General features: G+C 40.5%; 1 protein-coding gene across 1 annotated transcript in view; it reads right to left on the bottom strand.

Moving 5' to 3' along the window:
• Window positions 1-639: 639 nt before the first annotated feature.
• Window positions 640-19067, bottom strand: part of TFCP2L1 (transcription factor CP2 like 1) — a 33834-nt gene continuing 15406 nt past the window's right edge. The window contains exons 3-15 of the mRNA XM_048952915.1: window positions 18631-18707; window positions 16938-17043; window positions 16543-16649; window positions 15828-15980; window positions 14461-14571; window positions 12644-12735; window positions 11003-11051; window positions 10811-10904; window positions 9691-9781; window positions 8905-9005; window positions 8225-8367; window positions 6469-6520; window positions 640-6024 (exon numbers count right to left, since the gene is read on the bottom strand). Coding sequence (XP_048808872.1) covers window positions 5987-6024; window positions 6469-6520; window positions 8225-8367; window positions 8905-9005; window positions 9691-9781; window positions 10811-10904; window positions 11003-11051; window positions 12644-12735; window positions 14461-14571; window positions 15828-15980; window positions 16543-16649; window positions 16938-17043; window positions 18631-18707 — 1214 coding nt within the window. The 3' untranslated portion in view covers window positions 640-5986. The remainder of the gene's footprint in view (window positions 6025-6468; window positions 6521-8224; window positions 8368-8904; window positions 9006-9690; window positions 9782-10810; window positions 10905-11002; window positions 11052-12643; window positions 12736-14460; window positions 14572-15827; window positions 15981-16542; window positions 16650-16937; window positions 17044-18630; window positions 18708-19067) is intronic.

Below are 19067 nucleotides of genomic sequence, written 5' to 3'. Positions count from 1 at the left end.
AGAATCAAGTATTTCCCGTGCAGGTAAGCCTGGAAGCATTCAGCTCCTTTCGAAGAATGAGAATGAGGAATGTTATTCCTCTGCCTGCTCCATAGTTGGGACTAACACTTTCAACTGAAAGACTGCATTGTTTTATAAATTGGAAAATTAATTTTGAAATGTTTGCTTGCTGTTGAGGATTTATATGAGATTAAGCCACAGCTTTGGCTTAGGAGCTCTACTCTTGGACCATAGCTCTCCTCACCCACGACCAGCTCTTTTCAGCTCCCGTCCAGTCATAACCACAGCTTCTAGGCGTGTTCCCAAGGAGGTCTTTTTCTTGTATGCTTCCTCCCAGTGTCTGCATCAAGCAGGCCTCACAGATTATACACAATCTTGTTTCTGCATTGTATCACTGAGAAATGAAGCCAGTCCCAACAAGAAGAGATGGCTGCAGGACATTTTGCTATGGTCAACCCTCTTTCCCCAGCACTGTTCAGACTTCTCTCCTGTTGATCTTGAGAGGGCACTCAGCACCACATGGCTGCAACGCATGGCTCTCCCGCACACATCCACACCAAGCAAAGCAGAAACGAAACACAGGCTTCTTACAAACAGGTTTATTTGCATTTTGACTGGAGCACAGATTCTAGATACAGATTTCTTCTGCACAACAGTACAATAGCCAGTGCAAAATATGCTTTTTTTTTTTTTAATTCATGTACAAAAAAACCAAACAAACTATAAGACAAAAAGTGTGGCAGTATTTACTCACAACTGGTACGCCTCAGCCTCCAACCCATCCTCCTCTATTTGCCCTCACCCATCACGCCAACTTTGGGGTCAGCATCGCCCATCTCCAATGGCTGCATTGTCAGTGACAAGAAGTAACTCCCATAGCCCTATGAAAGACAAACACTTGCCCCAAGCAAACTGGGAAAACAGCAGGCTACTTAAAGAAAAAAAATAGGCACACCGGCTGCTTACCTGCTCTCCCCACACAGAGCAGAAGTATTTTGAGGAATAGCAAAGAAAAAAAAAAAAAGGTACAAATCAGAAATGCACAGAAAATTAGGTACCAGCTTAACCTATTTTTAAACAAAGGCAAAGATACTGAAATACATCTCCAGTCTGCCTTCTGACATTCACCCACAGGAGCAATGATTGACACCAAATGCACACTCCCCACTTGGAGCAGTACCCTGTGCTGTCAAGCAGGTTATAATCTTAAGAAAATATGTGCACTACTAGCATAGGGTAAAACCATTTCATAACTGAAGGAGAAAGGCAAGCCACAGTCTGAATACAACTATTTTTCTGAGAACAGTCAAAAAACGAGAACAGAGACAAAAAGAACTGTCCCAGTCATCCACCAGGCAGTTGCTAGAAATACAGCCAATGCTTAAGCAATATAACGTCAAGGTAGGAAAGTCACTGTACAGCTGTTCTGCTTAGGGAGTAACTCTTACTAACTTAAAAGCATTGGGCCAACAATTTATCCTTAACTAATTTTCAGAAGCTGTAATATAAAGCTGCAGTGTTAGCTCAAGAACGTACTCATCTTCACCAAGGCTTGGAATTTATATTGCAGAAATTCATAAAATTTACATAACTCCAAGTGTTCCACGCCCAAATCACCCAGAGCTTCTATTGTAGACTTTTTCTACCCAAAAATGACTGGACTTCGAAGCTTGATCAACGAGAGCTCTTTACATTGAACTGCAGTTAAACAAAGTAGAGTACCACTTAAAGGACACAAGTACTCAGGACAGATATGTGTGAAACAATACAGCATGTATGTGTATATGTCTATATGCATAAATATGTATATGTTACACTATAAGGAGAGTGCCGTTCAGAACATCTCAACTGCAAGGATCTTTTTACCACCTGCAAATCCTGAAAGTTCAGTTCAGTACATCTCACACCAAGCTGATGAAACTTCAGTATTTTCTAAATTGAATTATTTTTTATATTTTATTCAATTCAGCTATTCTTCTATCCTTTCATCCCCAGCAGGCCCACTTTTACTCATAGGCTTATGTTAAAGGAGAGCCCACTGAGAAATGGACAGGCTGGGACATCACACTACTTGTTAAAACTTGTACCACCCAGAGCTGATAAGCGTCTCCTGAGCTAAAAAAGTCTCACTTAAATTACTTTGAGCGGGAGGTTTCAATTCCTACTTTTGAACAAAGAATTAGGGGCTGAAAAAAAATAAAAAAGACTGCACTTAAAAGCAGTGTAAATGCAAAACCCCATTAGTCGCAGGGAAAGCAACTTATCTCCCATACCTTTAGACTATGTCGAATTTAGACATTTAGCCCAGATTAATTATTTGTGCTTCTTTTATTCTTGAAGAGAAGGTTTTCTTAACACCCCGAGATGCAACAAGTAGAAATAACTTGTCATTCTTCTAAATGACCGAGCTAGTGGTGTCTAGACCTTTATCGGTGTGTATGCTACAGGAATACAAGCCTCCAAGTTTCTGTTGGGACAAAAGCTCAGCAAGGACTAGGTTCAACTCTGTCAAGTAAGCATAAGCCTTACATACACATTAGTTACACAGCTTAACAAATAAGCTAACATAGATAAAAACAGTAGAGCCCACCTAGTAAGACAGTATTCCTATTCTATGTAATTGTTTACTCTGGAATACCTTCTTACAGTGTGGAAAGGACAAGAAGATACATTGTCAAATTTGTCCTTACATCAGTATAAAATTATTTGATTTAAAGAATCTAAATGTAACGACGCCCTAACAGAGTTATTTGCATTCAGAATTAATCAAGTGCTACTGAAATAGCATTAGGACTTCTGCATATACTTCCTTGTAGCAAGACTTGTTTCTAAAATAACTAAGAACAAGTTATACTCTTCAAACATAAGTGAACAGTCCTTAGTTCCTAACTTTGAGAGAAACGCTGTCTCTGTCCTTCCTTTGCACTGCTGTGTTTCAGTATTGCCATGTCCCCAGAATTTCAGGGCCATCATGTGCAAGTGAATCAGCTACTGACTACACTCTTCCTACCAACTCCAACGAGCCTTTTAAATCACTCTCATCAGGTCAGATTCACCTCTCTGAGTTGTATACACAAGCAGCTATGCCAGATATACAGTACTGGGCCAATATTACAAGAAAGCATGAAAAAACATAGCCAATCTTCTGAAGCATCTTCCAGAAAAGAAACGAGGCAACAGCCCTGGTACACAATGGCATGTATGTCGTGGCATGCAGAGCAGGCTGCAGCACCTGGTGACAGAATAAGGAACATCCACAACATCATTTAGTCCAGTCAATAACCACAACTTCTATCATTTATGTACTTTCCTCAGAGCAGTGACAGAAAAGGGATAGATGAAGGAAACACAGATGTAGCTCTGCAGAACCTACATCACTTGGCAGCAAGTGCATACAGGAAGAAACAAAACTGCCCTCCCTCTTTAGGGGAGTTTTGAGCTGGGAGGGTAGCTGAGAGGGAAGGGGTCCACCTTCCACTGTGGCTCACCTTGGGACAAAACTCCTGCCTGCTTAAGTGACACAAAGGCCAGCAAGAACTGCCCAATCAGGGTGAGAAGACAGAAAGGAACAGAAGAAAGACAGAAGGAGTAGACTTGAAAAGGACCTTCGAAGATCACCTAATCCAACTGCTTGCCCACTGCAGGCTAGTCAAAAGCTAAAGTGTGTTATTGAGGGTATTGTCCAAACGTCCATTCACAGGGATAGGGAAACAACCACCTCTCTAAGAAGCCTGTTCCAGTGTTTCATCAGAAATAAAAGTTTTGGTCACACATGGGCTCCCCTGCAGCTGCAGTTTCACTTCAACGCAAGGGTCAAGTTTCACGTGGCCTCAGCTTTCTCTCAGAAAGATGATGTTTTCCAGCTTCTGAAAGGGCATTTCTTCCCCCAAAGACTCCCCCAGCCACTGTTTGGCCACACCTCACTCCATGAACCCACTTGCAATCTCCTCACCTACACTGCCTGGTCCTTAACAAAGCAGCCTCAACTTCCTTTACATACTTCAAGGGGCGGAATTGCCATGTCCCAAAGCCTGAGAGTCACTTCAGATAAATGCTACAATTCATGGAGCATCGGGACAGCCAGTTGTGCAAGATCGTGCCTAAGCATGCAATTAGGGAAGTTGGCTGAAGCTTTTCCCATTGTAACATAGTTTTCTATTCTAGTATTATTTTTGGTGTAAAGAAACTGGTAGGGATGGGTGGTTGTTTTTGCACAAAACTTGATGTTTTTAATGAAAAAAAACTGTTGCTCTTCTCAGTATTTTGCTCTTTATTTCTGTAGGGAAAATTTGAATTCTGTCAGAAAAAAATATCCATCCGTGTCTGTTCGAATTCCTCCAGTGTCAGCTGGGAGCTGTAATTCACAGGCTGCTCGTCCCCCTCTCTCCCAGAAGGCTGAGCTCCCGGGCACCCCTCCAGCCTTCGTGACGCATTCTCCCTTTGATGAACCCGCAGTAAGCACATCATGGGATCTGACATCCAGCCAAAGAGCTCAACCCCAAGGGAGACATGGCGCTCAAGGCACTTGAATGGTAATTTCTGAGGTCTGCAACAGTAGCTGAAACCCATGCTGCATTAAGGGTCAAATGGATTTAATTAAATATTTCCATTTCAAAACGCTAGAACATTTTATTTAGCGTTTTTCAACTGATTATTTCTCAATAAAAAAAAATAAAAAATAAAAAAAATTCCATGCCAGGAAAGTTTTTGGTATTTCAGCTTGCAACCCAGGTGAAATGAAAGATTCAAGTGGATCAGTTTGATGCTAGATGGCCATTTGGTTTGGGAGACAGCTTATTAATTGCCAGCCAAAAAACCAAAAGACTCCCTCCATGCAAGAAGGGTGTGATTCAGTTTGCCTTTGGACATCAGTGGAAGCCACTTTTTTTAGCTACATGGAGCCTGGATGGTTTCCCAAAAGACCACGAGAGGGTGGGGTTGAGAATAGTTGAGAATATTTGAAACAGGAGACGAGTGAAAAAACAAGAATACAAGAAGCAGCAACTAAGATGATCCATTACCCACACTCAATCTAAACACTGTTTTACATACTGTACTAATTTTCTCCTCCTAACTACTCACTAGGATCAAAAAATCTAATCCCAGTTACAGTTAAAGATAGCAGTTAATTAATGTTTTGTAGCGTGGAATAAACCATGGTATGAATTTGTCAACAGCTCTGTAGCTTTCAACATTCAAAACATTTCCTTGGTAAATCCTCATACACTCAATTCAAGGAGTCTATTTTAAAGCTCAAGATAGAATACAGTACTGAACTGCTCGCCTCAGGTTATATATTCCCCGTCGAACCCCGCAAAGCTGTTCTGTTGGATGGGTGTTAAAGAAGCTCTATCAGGCCAGACCAAGGTCTCTGGACTTTAAGCATATCTACAGGTGGAAAGCAGCTAATTGCAAGCTTCCAGGATTGACACTCTGAGTAGGGACTGGGAATCAATTCTATTCTCTGCACTGCTCAGTCTGATGCAGGATTAAGCCCCAAGCCTTCCACCTCAAAGAGTAAAAGAGGATCTCCAGGGAGCCTATGCTCATCTGCAATGGGGTGTGTGGTGAAAGACAAAATAAAAACAAAACAAAAACAAGCCACATTCAGAACTGTAAATAAATCAATTCACCCAACCACGAGGGGTCTAGAGAATGTTTTTTTGTTTATCTTTCCCTTTAGTACAAGGCAGATGTTTCTAAGCAATATGCAGAAACCTCAGTTTTTAGGACCGTAGAGGAAGGGAGGGAGGAAGAAACATGTACAAGCTTTGAGAGTGTTCTCAACTTCAGGTTCAAAACAAAGAAAAAAAAAAAAAAGAAAAAAAGAATATCTGCAAAAGTAAGGTTTTCCTTAAGCTGTTTGGTAATTCTTAGTTCATAGGAGCATTTTATCCAGAAGGTTCTTCATGTTTCCAGTCTAGGTTGTAGCAATCTCAGTGAGGCACTAAATTTTAGGCTGTCAAAGTCTTTCTGTGCAGCAGGGTCATTTTAAAATGATGTGGTAGCCATCATTGCTTTCAGCTGTAACAAAGAAAATGCAAAGTATTTTTTCATCGATTTTAGAAAACAACACGGATGAATAACTCCAGATTTTCTTAGTTTTCACTAGTTTGCATTCTTGTTCCACAATCCATTCACAACATTCAATGCTGAACATCTAGGTCAAAGCATTTACATCATTTACATTTAAAAAAAAAGAACAATAACATACTAGCATTCCTCTTTGCTTTAAGACTTTCTGCTCATTTATGTCAGAGGTGTTGGTGGAATTATGGAAATCTTTAACAGTGTAACAAAGGAAAATACATATCAGTCTATCAGTAAACTGATGCAACTTCTTGACCTCCTTCAAAAATTACATTAGTTTCCTCTTCAGGACACCAGCACTGAGTTTGTGAAAAAGTTTAGTTCCACTGAACAGAAAAAATATCTTCAGAAACATGGAATAAGAGCACCAATAGTTACCTTTTAATGTGCTGATAACGAAACAAGATTCATCCTGGAAGTTTTGCACCATCTGAAGGGAGAAGAAAAAATATTTTTAGCCATTTAATTCAAGTCTCTTTCAGTGTCGATACTAACTTTAAGGAAAAATTATTGAACAAAACCTGGTGTCTATATATTTCTCAGTAATCCTGTCCACAGATTATTAGAAGTACATGAGTGATTACATGAGGTCCTTGCAGCTGCTAGTGTGCTTAAGAGAAACTTTCATTGAGGTGCCTTGCTTGGAACTGATCTGGCTGGTTCAGCATTCTACCCATCCTATTTGCAGCTCCTGGTGCTGTAATTTCTTTCAACACACCAGCAAATCTATTAAGTCTGCTAAGGGACATGATCTTTACGTGATGCTACAACATTTCAGTCTGAAGACAGGCCCTCTCCTAAAAGCCAGCAAGTGTAATACACACATACACACAGGTGTGTGTATACATGTACACATTCAGCAGAACCATAAAACTCAGTTGTGTTTACATTAGGCTCTGGGATAATACCTAGAGATGTCCAGCCCTGAGAAATATGCTCCTTGCTGAGTAAAGAAATGTTGCTAATATGAAATCATTTCAGAAGTGTCCAACCAGTTATTCTGACCAGACAGTAGCTAGAAATGCTGTGACTCAGTGGTTGATGGAGGTGATCAGAACCTCTCTAAGATCAGCCAGAAAATCCAGCTTTATTCAAAATCTTTCTCCTAACTACTAAACAATATTCAGTATATAGAGTAGAGCATTTTCCAGCTGCAAGTTCTCACAATAAACACCCTCTTCACCTGCTCCTGCAAATCAAACTTCACTGGCGAGTCTGTGTGCCTGCATCTAATGATGCATGAAGTACATTCATACAGCGCCTCACTCTTGCCACTACACTACCAGAACAAGGAAAAAAAAAAAACCCTCACAAAAATAAAGCAATAGCCATTATTAATAATTGACTTAAGTAAATAGTTAGAGTCTTATACCCAAGCTAGTTCAGGCAATTCCCCTACCTAACGTTGCCTTCAAGCACTTCACGTCCATAAAGCATTAAGGTTTCAGATTTAATCAGGCTGAAATAGCAAGGAGCCTTCAGGAATAAGCAATACGTCCTTCATTTTAGGCTCCTGTTGAGACCTATGCTCTGCTTCATTTGTTTTAAAAATGTTTCTTACATATGAAGCTCCCTAAGTGATTCTGGTGCATTAATAAGCAAGTCATTTAAGGGGGGGAAAAAGAGGAAGAAGGGCAACTCGCTATTAACCTACAAGTTAATGGAATGGACTAAATTAAGCCATCATATAATGGGACACAAGCAGTTAGCAGAGGTTCATGAAATCATAGTGTGCATTTACACAGCGCTAACTCTGACCCAGTAGTCAGTCGGTCATTACTTGGCTCTAATGACTGGCCAAGATGTAAGATTAATTGCCCTAAAGATTTGCAAACTTGTCTTCTCCAGAAAACTTTCCTATTCATTTCTAAAGGATCTCACTTCAGATCTTCATTTAGGAATTTGTTTAAGCAGCCAAAATGAAAAGGAAATGCATGTTCTGTAACACAAAAACTTTAAAATCACACCCAAGTCAAAGTTATGCATGAATGATATAAGTTACTTGTTTTAACTTTCTGGGATTGATGATCTTGCAAAGTTTCCTCCAAAATTCATTCCATAATTTAAAAGCTCATTCTTACTTCAAGAAGTCAGACAGCTGTTACAGCTCTGATAGTTTGCTTTAAACACTTACCTCATTGCTCACTAATACATGGATCCCTGTGGGTCCCTGACGATAGATTCGATTTATCTGCTGTGGAGAAATGCTGTACAAGTTTGCAATCTTCTCCATTAATTCCAAGGTGGTCAGCTCTTCCAAGAAGATTGCATGATATACTGCAACAAGTTAAAGTAATTATAGAGTAATTATAGAGTAGTAATTACAGGTAACACCAAGATGTTCAATATCAACAACCAAAAGGGTTTAAGATCAAGGTTCAAATCCTGACAGCAAGTAAGCAAGCTTAGTATATTCAAAGATGATCAAAATAAGCCACTTGATGATTTGTAGAATACTTAATATTTGGGTTCATCAGGCAAATAAGACCCATGTCAAATTTGTCCAGAGAAAATCACAGGGACTAATGAAAACATGTATCATAGGGCACAAAAAAATAACAATCTTACAGGGATGTTAGTATTGTTGGATAATCTACTTTTAAATTTTGATATTTTAAGCTTCTGATAAGTAGAAAACTACATTATGAGATGTTTCATAGAAGTATTATTTTATTAGATGTTATAACCTAACAGTATCAAAACTAGGATAAATGGGGCCTCTTTAAACACATAGGAACCCAAACTGTACCATGCAACAGAGCTCAGGCAGAAAGCAGTCTTTTCAGAAAACAAAATCCATACATAAAAGCTTACCACAAAGACTGCCATCTCCATTCTCTCGTTTTTGGTGGAGATGGGATCTGTTTTGCTCTGGTTCTTGACAGACATAAATTGTCATCTTGGGCCTTACATTTCTATGGATTATTAAAAGATAGTAATGAGTTACTAAGATCTAAAATTGTTCCACTCAGCCCCAAACACTGAAAGATAGAATCATCCAGACTGTGCATAAATAACCAACTAAGAAGAACAGCCTTGATTCTGGTGGCTAAATGATGCAGGAGGTCTGGTAAAGGCCCTTTGGGAGGTGGTGGCAGACTGCAGAGCACCTTAACCTCCTTCAGGGATGGATAAGAATAAACAGTACTCATCATTTGCAAAGCAGTTCATCAAACCCTTCTTTACTGATTTAAATTCTGACCAGATGAAGAATTTAAGATGTTGTTGCCATTTAAATTAAATTTTAGAGTAATTTGATTTATTTTTTTTGTTCGTTTGTTATATGTGACTGATATGCCAGATGGAGTATTATAGGCTGCGTTGCCTATGAAGTAGATGCAAACTATCAGCTGACAGCAAATAAACCACTGGAGATCCACATTATATTGCTTCATTTTTAACTCGGGTGAGAGTTTGATAGCATTTCTGATCTCTGCTTGGATTTGAATACCATTGTCATCTCCAGCCTTTAAAACTATCTTTTGAGGTGTTAAAAGGAGGTCTAAGTGCTACAGCTCTAGGATTAACTTACAATTATCAACAGAAATATATCAATTGGTGCTGCCATAACAAGGAAAGTAGGAAGGAAGAAGTACAAACCTTCCTTTGATGGCATTAAACAGCCGAATTCCATCAGCAGGCCCACAGATTTGAACAAAATCTTCTTTGGACATCTTCAGTAAGTCAGCACCTACATATTTCAAATTGATTTTTTTTTCAGAAGTTAAGCAAATCTTAGCTTCCAAATTGCATGTATGGGCAACAGGAGAGGGAAGGGAATCCACAAAGTTAAACTAGACAGATTGGAGAGGCTGCAGATTCAGACAGTTGTACACTACAGATCAATCACTGAGAAATAGAGTGCAAGAAGCCATCAAAAGAGCAGTGGTCCACAGGAAGATATTCAAGCCAATACAGAACCAAGCTTCATTAAATGTCTCAATTTTTTTTGACTGCTACATTCACCAGACTGCTTCAGAGAAAGGCCTCTCAAGGCTTCACTGTCTTTGATACTACCCCATTCCACCATCTTACTGCTGTGTACAACTACCTAATGGAAGGGTACAGCAAAGATGGAGCCAGACTGACAGGGCATGAGACAGCACATGGAAGTTGGAAGACGGAAAAAATACAGATCAGGTAAAAGGGAATTTTTTTCACTATGAGATTAATCAAGTACTTGAAGAGATTATACGGATCACAGAATCATGGAATGGTTTAAGTTGGAAGGGACTTTTAAGATCATCTAGTTCCAACCACCTGCTATAAGCAGGGACACCTCCCTCTAGACCAGGTTGCTCACAGCCCCATCCAGCCTGGCCTTGAATGCTTCCAGGGAGGGGGCATCCACAGCCTCACTGGGCAACCTGTTCCAGTGTCTCACCAACCCTCACAGTACAGAATTTCTTCCTGATATCTAGTCTAAATCATGGATTGCCCAGCCTTGGAGATACCAGGAATGCAACTACACATGGCCCTAAGCAATTTGATCTAACTGGACTTCCTTCAAGCTAAAGAACTCAAGAAGTCCCTTCCAACTTCTATTTCTACAATGTATGTTTTACCAAATGCTAAGCAATTTAAGAACAAAAGAACAAGTATATTGGATCACATCAATGAATCCACCAACACCGGCCAGCAGCAGACGCTATTGATAGGGAGCATGAGCTGGACTTATAAGAGAGAATAAAGACAAAATAATTAGATTATTTAAACTCACCCGAAAAACTTGAGAAGAGTCTACAGAATGGAGAGAACCTATTACGATGAAGCCACTGCTGGGCATCTTGAATAGAAGCAGAAGGAAGGAGATGCTACATTGCAAAAAGAATAAGAAGGTCTTGAAATGAACTGTGTTCACCAGTGTCCTAAAAAAGAAAAGCACCACATTAACATGATCTCAAATACTTACATCATTGCTGGGAGGCAGGAGCTCCACTTGGTGGGTTGGAGAACTGTTGCTAAAAAAAATTGTATGAAGTTGGAAGAGAAAAAAAAAAACAAAAACATTATTTTAAATTTTGCATTGCAGTGCCCAACCTCCTCCCCCTCCTCTATTTGGTTCAACTGTTACAAGTTACATACCAACTTAGCTTTAACCTCTATCAGATTTTTAAAAAGGTGCCCAAAATCCAAGGACAAACAAGAACTGATTGAATATCTGCTTGAGCTTTCTGTTGCTCAGTTGAGCTCCTACTCAACACTGAGAGAAAAACATCAGTTCAGCAATCTCATTCAAGGTATTCCATACAAGTGACTAAATAATGTGACGCCATCTAATTATGCAAGTTGTGACACACCAGCAAGGCTGAACTCAACCATTCTATGAGCAAGAAACCCTCTAACATTGTCTAATAGCAATTCTTAGTAAATTTGAATAATAAAGGGCCTTCTAATTCAGCCCTGGTGTTATTTTAAACATAGTAAGCTGCAAGTTAACTGTATTAGACAAAAACACATTTCTAATATTTCTTAAAATATTTATATGATTTTCATAGAATCATAAAGGTTAAAAAAGGCCATTCAGATCATCTAGTCCAGCCATCAACTCATCACCCATGCCCACTAAATCCTCAGTGCCACATCTACCCTTTTCTTGAACACCTCCAGGAACTCCAACTCTGGGCCGCCTGTTCCAATACTTCACCACTCTTTCAGAGAAGAAATTTTTCCTAATATCCAATCCGAGCATTTTCCCACAGGATTAATAATCTACCACTGGCTAAAAAATGCTCAAGAGTTCTCTCTGCTAACACTGCTTTCTGCCATTTCAGTGCTCATCTTTATCCATAGGTTGAAGTTGCTCATTGAAAATCTGTGGCACGACATCAATTAATTAACAACTCATGTGGGAATCTAACAAGGTTGAAGAGTCCTGGAGGAGGAATGGAAAGGGCTACACCAAAGTACTAAGGGAAAATGTGTTGCAGAGATGACTCAGAGATAATGAGGTTCATTGCTGTGTATTTCAGCCATCAACAATAATCTTGCATATTTTTGATGGCAGTATTAATGGATTAATTATGAAACGTCTCCTTTTTATCCTTCATCCTTGAATGGTTTCTTAGAATTCAGGTTGTTTTGTTTCTCCATACAGCTTCTTGAAATCCCATTCAATTGGGAATGCAGCATACCATCTAAAGATAAAAAGGGAGTAATACCAGCTCTGAAGAGATGCTGAATGCCCCTCACACTATTGTTGGAAGATAGTAGGAATTGCTGGAACAGTGCGTAGTGTGTTTCCTGATCTCCACAGAAAAGTAAGAGAGGAAATTCATGGCAGGAATTGCCCCGGTGGTTCTCTGATGTTCGCTTCCCAGCCATCACACAAGCAGTGGGCACACACATCATAAACAGGCCTCTGCATTACGGGGAACTTTTGCCTGCAAGGTCTTAAAATCTTCGTGAAAAATCTCTCTCCCTTTTTAGGAAGGGTGCTCAGAAGCTAAAGTGCCTCTTGAACTCTTCCAGGATATGAAATGCCTGGATACATGAAACATACCCAAAGGCTACCATATCAACAGAAAAGATAAAGCATTTATTTGTTACATACCCATCTCCAAGGTTGAAGCTGTTTGGAGAACTGTTGTAGCTTGGAGATGGAGCACTGTTCATTTGATAAGGCAGATCTGGCCAAGGAGAGCACTGTTGGAAGAAAGGCAGCGGGGATACTTTCATGAGGTTGGAAATAAAGGATTTGATTCTCCTCTCATACCACATTCATGCTGTTGCCACACCACTAACTTCAGCTCATCGCTCCTGCTGGGAGGAGGAGACGGGCCATGGATCCTACGCTGCACTCCAAGCAGGCTGTCAGGGGGCCAGATTGATTCCAGTTGTGCATTCCACATTTCTCCCATTTCACAAAGCCTGTCCCCAAATAACACTGGGCCAAAGTGTGCACAGCTGTAAGTCAGAGCAACGCCAGTAAGTCAACTCAGACTGAAAGCAGCAATGATACAGAAATACCACTGGTCTCAATTATGCATCCCTAATTAAATCCAGGCAAGAGTGACAAATACACTCCAGTGGCATTGCTTCAGGTTTATACCAGCGAAAAAGCAGAATTTGAACCAGCCTGTTAAAACCTTTGGCTATCAGTTGAAAAGCTCGAGATATAAATGCTTAATACACAGGAAAAAGTTTAAGATAAAACAGACAAAAAGCTACTAAAAGCCTTCACAAACTCAGGACAAATTCCATACTTCATCATAAAGCCAAAGCAACCAGCTAGAGCTGGTGACTCTGCTCTGTATTTATGCCACAGTAATCAGTAGGAGAAATCTAGCCCTTTAGAAGCCCCTGCCATCAAGAGCTCAAGAAAATGCTCTGCAGGATCCTTGTTTGTAACGATAAAAAGAAGACAAGCTGGAGTTTTGGAGTTTTATTATCTCCACATACAGCACTAGCAAATATTTAACTCTTTAGCAACCCACATTTCCCTGTGCAATATGTCAAAGTGTATCAGAGCTAATAGCAAGAGTTTAGGATCTGCCAACTCAGTAGAATTAAGTCTGTACACAAGAGCCTCATTAACAATCACCATGGTGAGTTAGAAAACACCCTGGTTGCTCCTGGCAACTTGAGGAAAATTGAGTGGGAGGGGCTGGATCTCACTGGAAGTTTACTTAAATTAGGAAAAAAATCCTCAATTTCAGAAGTCCAGCAAGCTACTTCAAAAGAATAATAATAATAATAATAATAATAATAATAAAAAGAATTAAACTACAAAACATTCCCATAGAGAGATGGAACAGTGCTTTTAAAATATTGTTTAGAGCCCTTTTGCTTAGTAATTCTGCAGCCTAGGATGAGCTTATACATACATCTTTGCAAAGAGGGGACAGGGGTTAACACGTTAATCTATACTGGAAGAGTCACATCCACAGAACATAAGACATTCAGATATTCCTAGAGAGCGAGCCAGAATCTTCTAAGAGCTGGTATGTGACAGTAGCCTCCAAGGAACAATCGCAGAGAAGCAGATTGATAATTTAATCAGTTAGGCTATTCATGTGTTCAGTGGCCCCACATCCAACACAAGCCTGTGCCAGGCAGTTCTGAAGAAAATACCTCATACAGTTGGCATCTGTGTGCCATTACAAGTGCCCAGAAGCATGGCAGAGGATAGAGAAAATGTTTCTTTTAAACACAGGCTGTAAAGGGCTGTTTTATACCCTGAAACATAGGAAAGTTTGACATCTTTTATAACACTGCTGAAGTTTATAATTTCACCAAGCTCTCTGGTTCCGTCAGATCTTGGTGTAACAGTTCCCACAAGAATCTCCAAGGCTCAGTTACACTGCATTTGCTCTGAAATCTGTTTCCCAATATGCTGAAGTGGTACAACATATGTTTAAAACATTTTACCTCTGTGAGAATAGTTGTCTCATAGGAAGGCTGATACTTCTCCTTTTCTTGGGTGGTCTTCTTCTCCATTTTTTCCCTGTCAGTCTTCTGTTTTCTGTCTGCTCCTTTAGGCTATAAGCACAAGCACAAGCTTTGCCTTATGCCAAGTATTACAAGTTTGGAAACAGAAGCCAACAGATTTTTTCTGATCTGTTCACAGAAGACTCCTTAAGATTTATGGGGGCTCCACATACGGAGCAAGACCAGATCTGCATTTTCCAGACAGAAAAATTAATCTAACATCTCAACTGTTTCTATAACACCACCCCCTCCCAATTAACTCCTACTGCAATTCCAAAATAAATTGACCGCGATCTTGAGATTTGATAACTATTTCAGATCATGAACCCTCTAAGTTCAACCTCAACTGCTTTTGCACCACCTCTTCAGGAACAGGAAAGGCATTGCTTGTAGGAGAAGTAGAGCAGCAGACCCTTCAAGCAGGGTCTACAAAAAATCTTGTTATTAAGTGGCTCCATGTTTGCCATGTCCATTTAGGAGCTCTGGAGATGTACACAATCATCTTTCTCTCCTCCAAGTAGCAATGAGAGGAATTGTGTGGCGAAAAGCAAAGGGTATTTAAGATCTCCAAGTTATACTCTCATTGTTTATGGAAGATTGAATCAAAGAAACTGGTGATGCCCATGCTTTCTTTATTGCGTGGAGACATTCAAACACAGTGGATATATCCTGAAAATCATCGGCATAATATGTTGACTCAAAATGACTTAAAACGGTATCATCTATATTCCTTAGAATCTGGACTATGTTTTGTATCACTGATGATACACAGAATCACAGAATCATAGAATGGTTTGGGTTGGAAGGGACCTTTAAGAACATCTAGTCCCAGTCTCCCTGCTATAGCAGAGATACCTACCTATACATCACCTTCAGGACAAGAACTAGAAAAAGGCTTCTAGACACTACTCAACTGTATTACACAGAGATTTGTTTTCTGCACCAACACATGTCTGATGGGCTTTCATTTCAACCAGTCAAGGTTTGAGATCTTGGTTTTCATTCAGTATTATTTAAGACAGCTGCACAGCCTAGATCTCCATGTGCATACTGTTCAAGGCACAGTGGACTGGCACCAGAGTAGGCATGACACTTAGGTTATTTGAATTTAACTAGAATTGCTGTGTAGTTCTGGGCTTATGTTGTTTTGTGTGCAAGAGTTCCATTTAAGATTTTAAGCATATCCAGTTGGAAGTCTCTGTTTTTTTACTGTGCTATTGGCACTATTCCTTCATGGTTTACAAACCAAATTTAACTGTTAACTTTTCTTTAATCTAGTTGATGACAAAGCCAAAATTACTTCTTACCTTGAACACCTTGATCTGGCAGCTGGCAGAATGCAAATGTTCTGTGTATTCACCATTTTCATTCTGCTTAAAAGTGTCAATTTGCACCCGGAAAGGCACCCCTTTCTCTCCTCCATGTTTCCGTGGAGTAAATTCTGTGCTGATACAATGCACCTGGGAAAACAAAAGTTGTGCTCATCCCTGGAGAGTGTTCAAAGCTGTAAAAAAAATGAGTTTTAGACTTCCTGAACTTGCAGGGTTGCCTGAACATGAGGTTTTGACTCCTCTTCAGAAACTAAGAGACAGAAGGGTTCAAAATATTTTCATTTCTGTTCCTCAAGTAAAAAAAAAGAATAGAAGAATAAGAATCCTAGAGGGAAACAGGGCACCAGGAAAAGCATCCTTTGACTTAAGTAAATCCCACATAGAGATTAAAAACAGACGGTTTGCATTTCAGATGAGAAATACTCATGAACAAGGACAGCAAGCAAAACTAACAGGCTGTGAACAGCTTCCTCCATCCTCAGAAAGCAACATCAATGTGGATTTCTTTTTTTTCCTTTCTTCTAAATAGCCCAGCTAAAGCAGATATTACTTCAAAACTAACAAGTAACTAGAAAGTATCCTATCATTAGCACCTTTCTCTCTTCTTCGTGTGCTGGCTATCTTAACCCTCCAGGTCTTTGTAAGATACCTCATCGCTGTATTTACAATAGGACTATCACTTCTCTCTTACCTGAATGAATGCTGAGGCTCTCTTGGATGGATCCCACAGAAATTCAACAGTGTTCAACTGCGTGGGGCTGGCCCTGGGATCCAAGATTCCAACTGACAGCGGAATATCTGTAGAAGAAAACCCCTAAAATTTTAAAAATATTACACCGAAGAAGGGAAAGCGTTTCTATACAGTTACGAGATGCATGTGAAAAGCCAAGCCATCCACAATGTATCTATTTGTGACCTGCAGTCCTCGACCTATTTCCCACCCAAAGTATATAGATTTCCTAAGAGAGGAGTGTATTTAAAACAAACAAACAAACAAACAACAAAACCACACATGAAAACACGTGGTATAGCATTCAGCACCTCACTTCCCAACTCTGCAAAAGAACCAAAATGAAATAGTCTCACCTATATCAAGGATGCGGTCCCCAGGCCGACTCCACCTCCAGCCCTCCAGCTGCTGATGCTCTGTGTATTGCAGGCGTCGGTCATGGAAAACGACACGAATTATACTCTGTTAAGAAAAGATGGCAAGGTGAACAACATGATCTAGAGGCCCTTCTCTTGAGATGACTTTGGTTTTCCAGTGTAGGAGTAGAAGCTGATCTGTTACTTCTACGTGTTTTTAACCCCCATTCACGATGAGAGCAGAGTTCCCCTAAGTTCCCTAACCACAGTTCCCCTAAGAGACCCATTTTCATGTTTCCCACATTCCTAAGAGACCCCTGTAACAAGAAAGCAACATAATTTCCCCCTCACAGGGCACATCTGCACTGAATAACACAGCCCTACACAGCTCTCTGGGCTTTGGTCTGGAAGCACTATAGCAGTGTCCACCTAATGTTAGGTGCCACGCCATGTAAACATCACTATACTGCCTCCACATCCAAAATGGCTCACATGGGAGTTGCATTTAAGGTGTCAGTAACATGCCCCATCCCCTGTATATCCCACATCTGAAAGCCAGTCCACTTATCCCTGCACTGGTGGAGCTGAAATGCCCAGATACTCTGTCAGTGGGAAATAAACTTGATTCCAGCCATTAACCACCAGTTGTTGATAATGAATTTGCCCAGTGCAGTAAAGGAGTGCAGAATAGGAAATCTCCTGCAGTAGGGGAAGGTTCTTCTCTGGCCTGCAATGGTTCGTCCTCATCAACAACTGGAGACAAAAGGCTGGAATAAGGGCAATTCCCAGGGCAGACAAGTCCAAGGTATCCCTAAATGATAAATCCTTTTGGACACTCAGAGTTCTACACTAGCATGAGATAATGGCCCCTTACCTCCCAGTTTCTCAATTCCCTGCTCCTACTGGGGCCCTGCATATCAAATGAGTGAGTAAATTTTGCCAGTGAACCTGAGAAAGGCCCAAATCAAACCCAAGCTACGAAGCAAGCAAGCCACAGTGGGAATGCCTGCAAAACTGGAATCCAAATTCATGTGCTTCCTGAAATGGGCCAAAAGCCAAGTGTGGACCTGCCTAAACTTGGACAATTGAAGTCCAGATTGGAATCCAAATTTTGCAATTAGTCCCAACTTCTCGTAAGAAATCCTGAGGCAGAACAGCCAAGAATTTGGGAGAGGAAGGCTTGAAGGTTGGATCCAGAAACAAGATCTGGAGCCAACTTTTTGAATTTGAACAGAAACAACCAAGTTCTATATGTTTCAAAATAATGCTCATTACTGATGTATATTGGAGCTATGCAGAATCTGTGTGGCAGAACGGTGTGAAAAAAAAAGGCCAGGGTCTTCTGCATGACATGGAATTGAACAACACAGGTGTGCTGCTCGGGGTAAGAAGGGAAAAAGGCCTGCGGTTTTGACCATGTTCACCTCTGAACTTTGGGATTCCCCCGAACCCAATATTCACAGTGAAACTCTGGGGTCATGATCACAAACAGAACAGAAGTTCCCCTGAAGCCTTGTAAAGCCAAGCTGCATAGTCCCGTGAAACTCCAGCACTCAGAATAACTCCATCAGCCCTGCTCCCATTAAAAACAATGGCAAAGTATCTTCCATTGTCTCAGTGTGAGCAAGGTCAGGCCCTTCATTAGAGGCTGTATGTAGTAGCAGGAAGAAAAGAAATCTATGTTTCTCCTTACCTTTACATATTTTGTGTTTAAATCTTGAAACTCTCCCAATTTCCTATTCTCAAGTAGACGGATTTCATAAGACTGACCTAGAGTTTAAGGAAACATTTCCAAGGTGTTTAATATGTTGTAGCAATGAGAGAGTCATGCTGGCATTTACGTGGCTAATAAAGCATACGTTTGATCAGGGAAAGCTCATTTTTGTTAACATAATGCATTTGCCCCAGTAATAGAGTAGGAACTAAAGCACAGCAGAAATCTGAGGGGAAGGTTTGTCTGTTGGCTGCTCAAAGCACTCGGGCACCAACTGCACTCTGTCTCCCAGGCCTGTTACAGCCTTCTGGTCACCCTCCACAAAGCCACCACAGTGCTTGAGACCTGTTTTCCCTCTACAGCGGTGTTGCCTTCATCTGCCCCTTCTACTGAAGCAAAGTTGTGTGAAGAGCTGC

This window comes from Lagopus muta, chromosome 8 (assembly GCF_023343835.1).
Source record: "Lagopus muta isolate bLagMut1 chromosome 8, bLagMut1 primary, whole genome shotgun sequence".
Taxonomy (NCBI): Eukaryota; Metazoa; Chordata; class Aves; order Galliformes; family Phasianidae; genus Lagopus; species Lagopus muta.
This window is presented reverse-complemented; position numbering and strand designations above follow the sequence as displayed.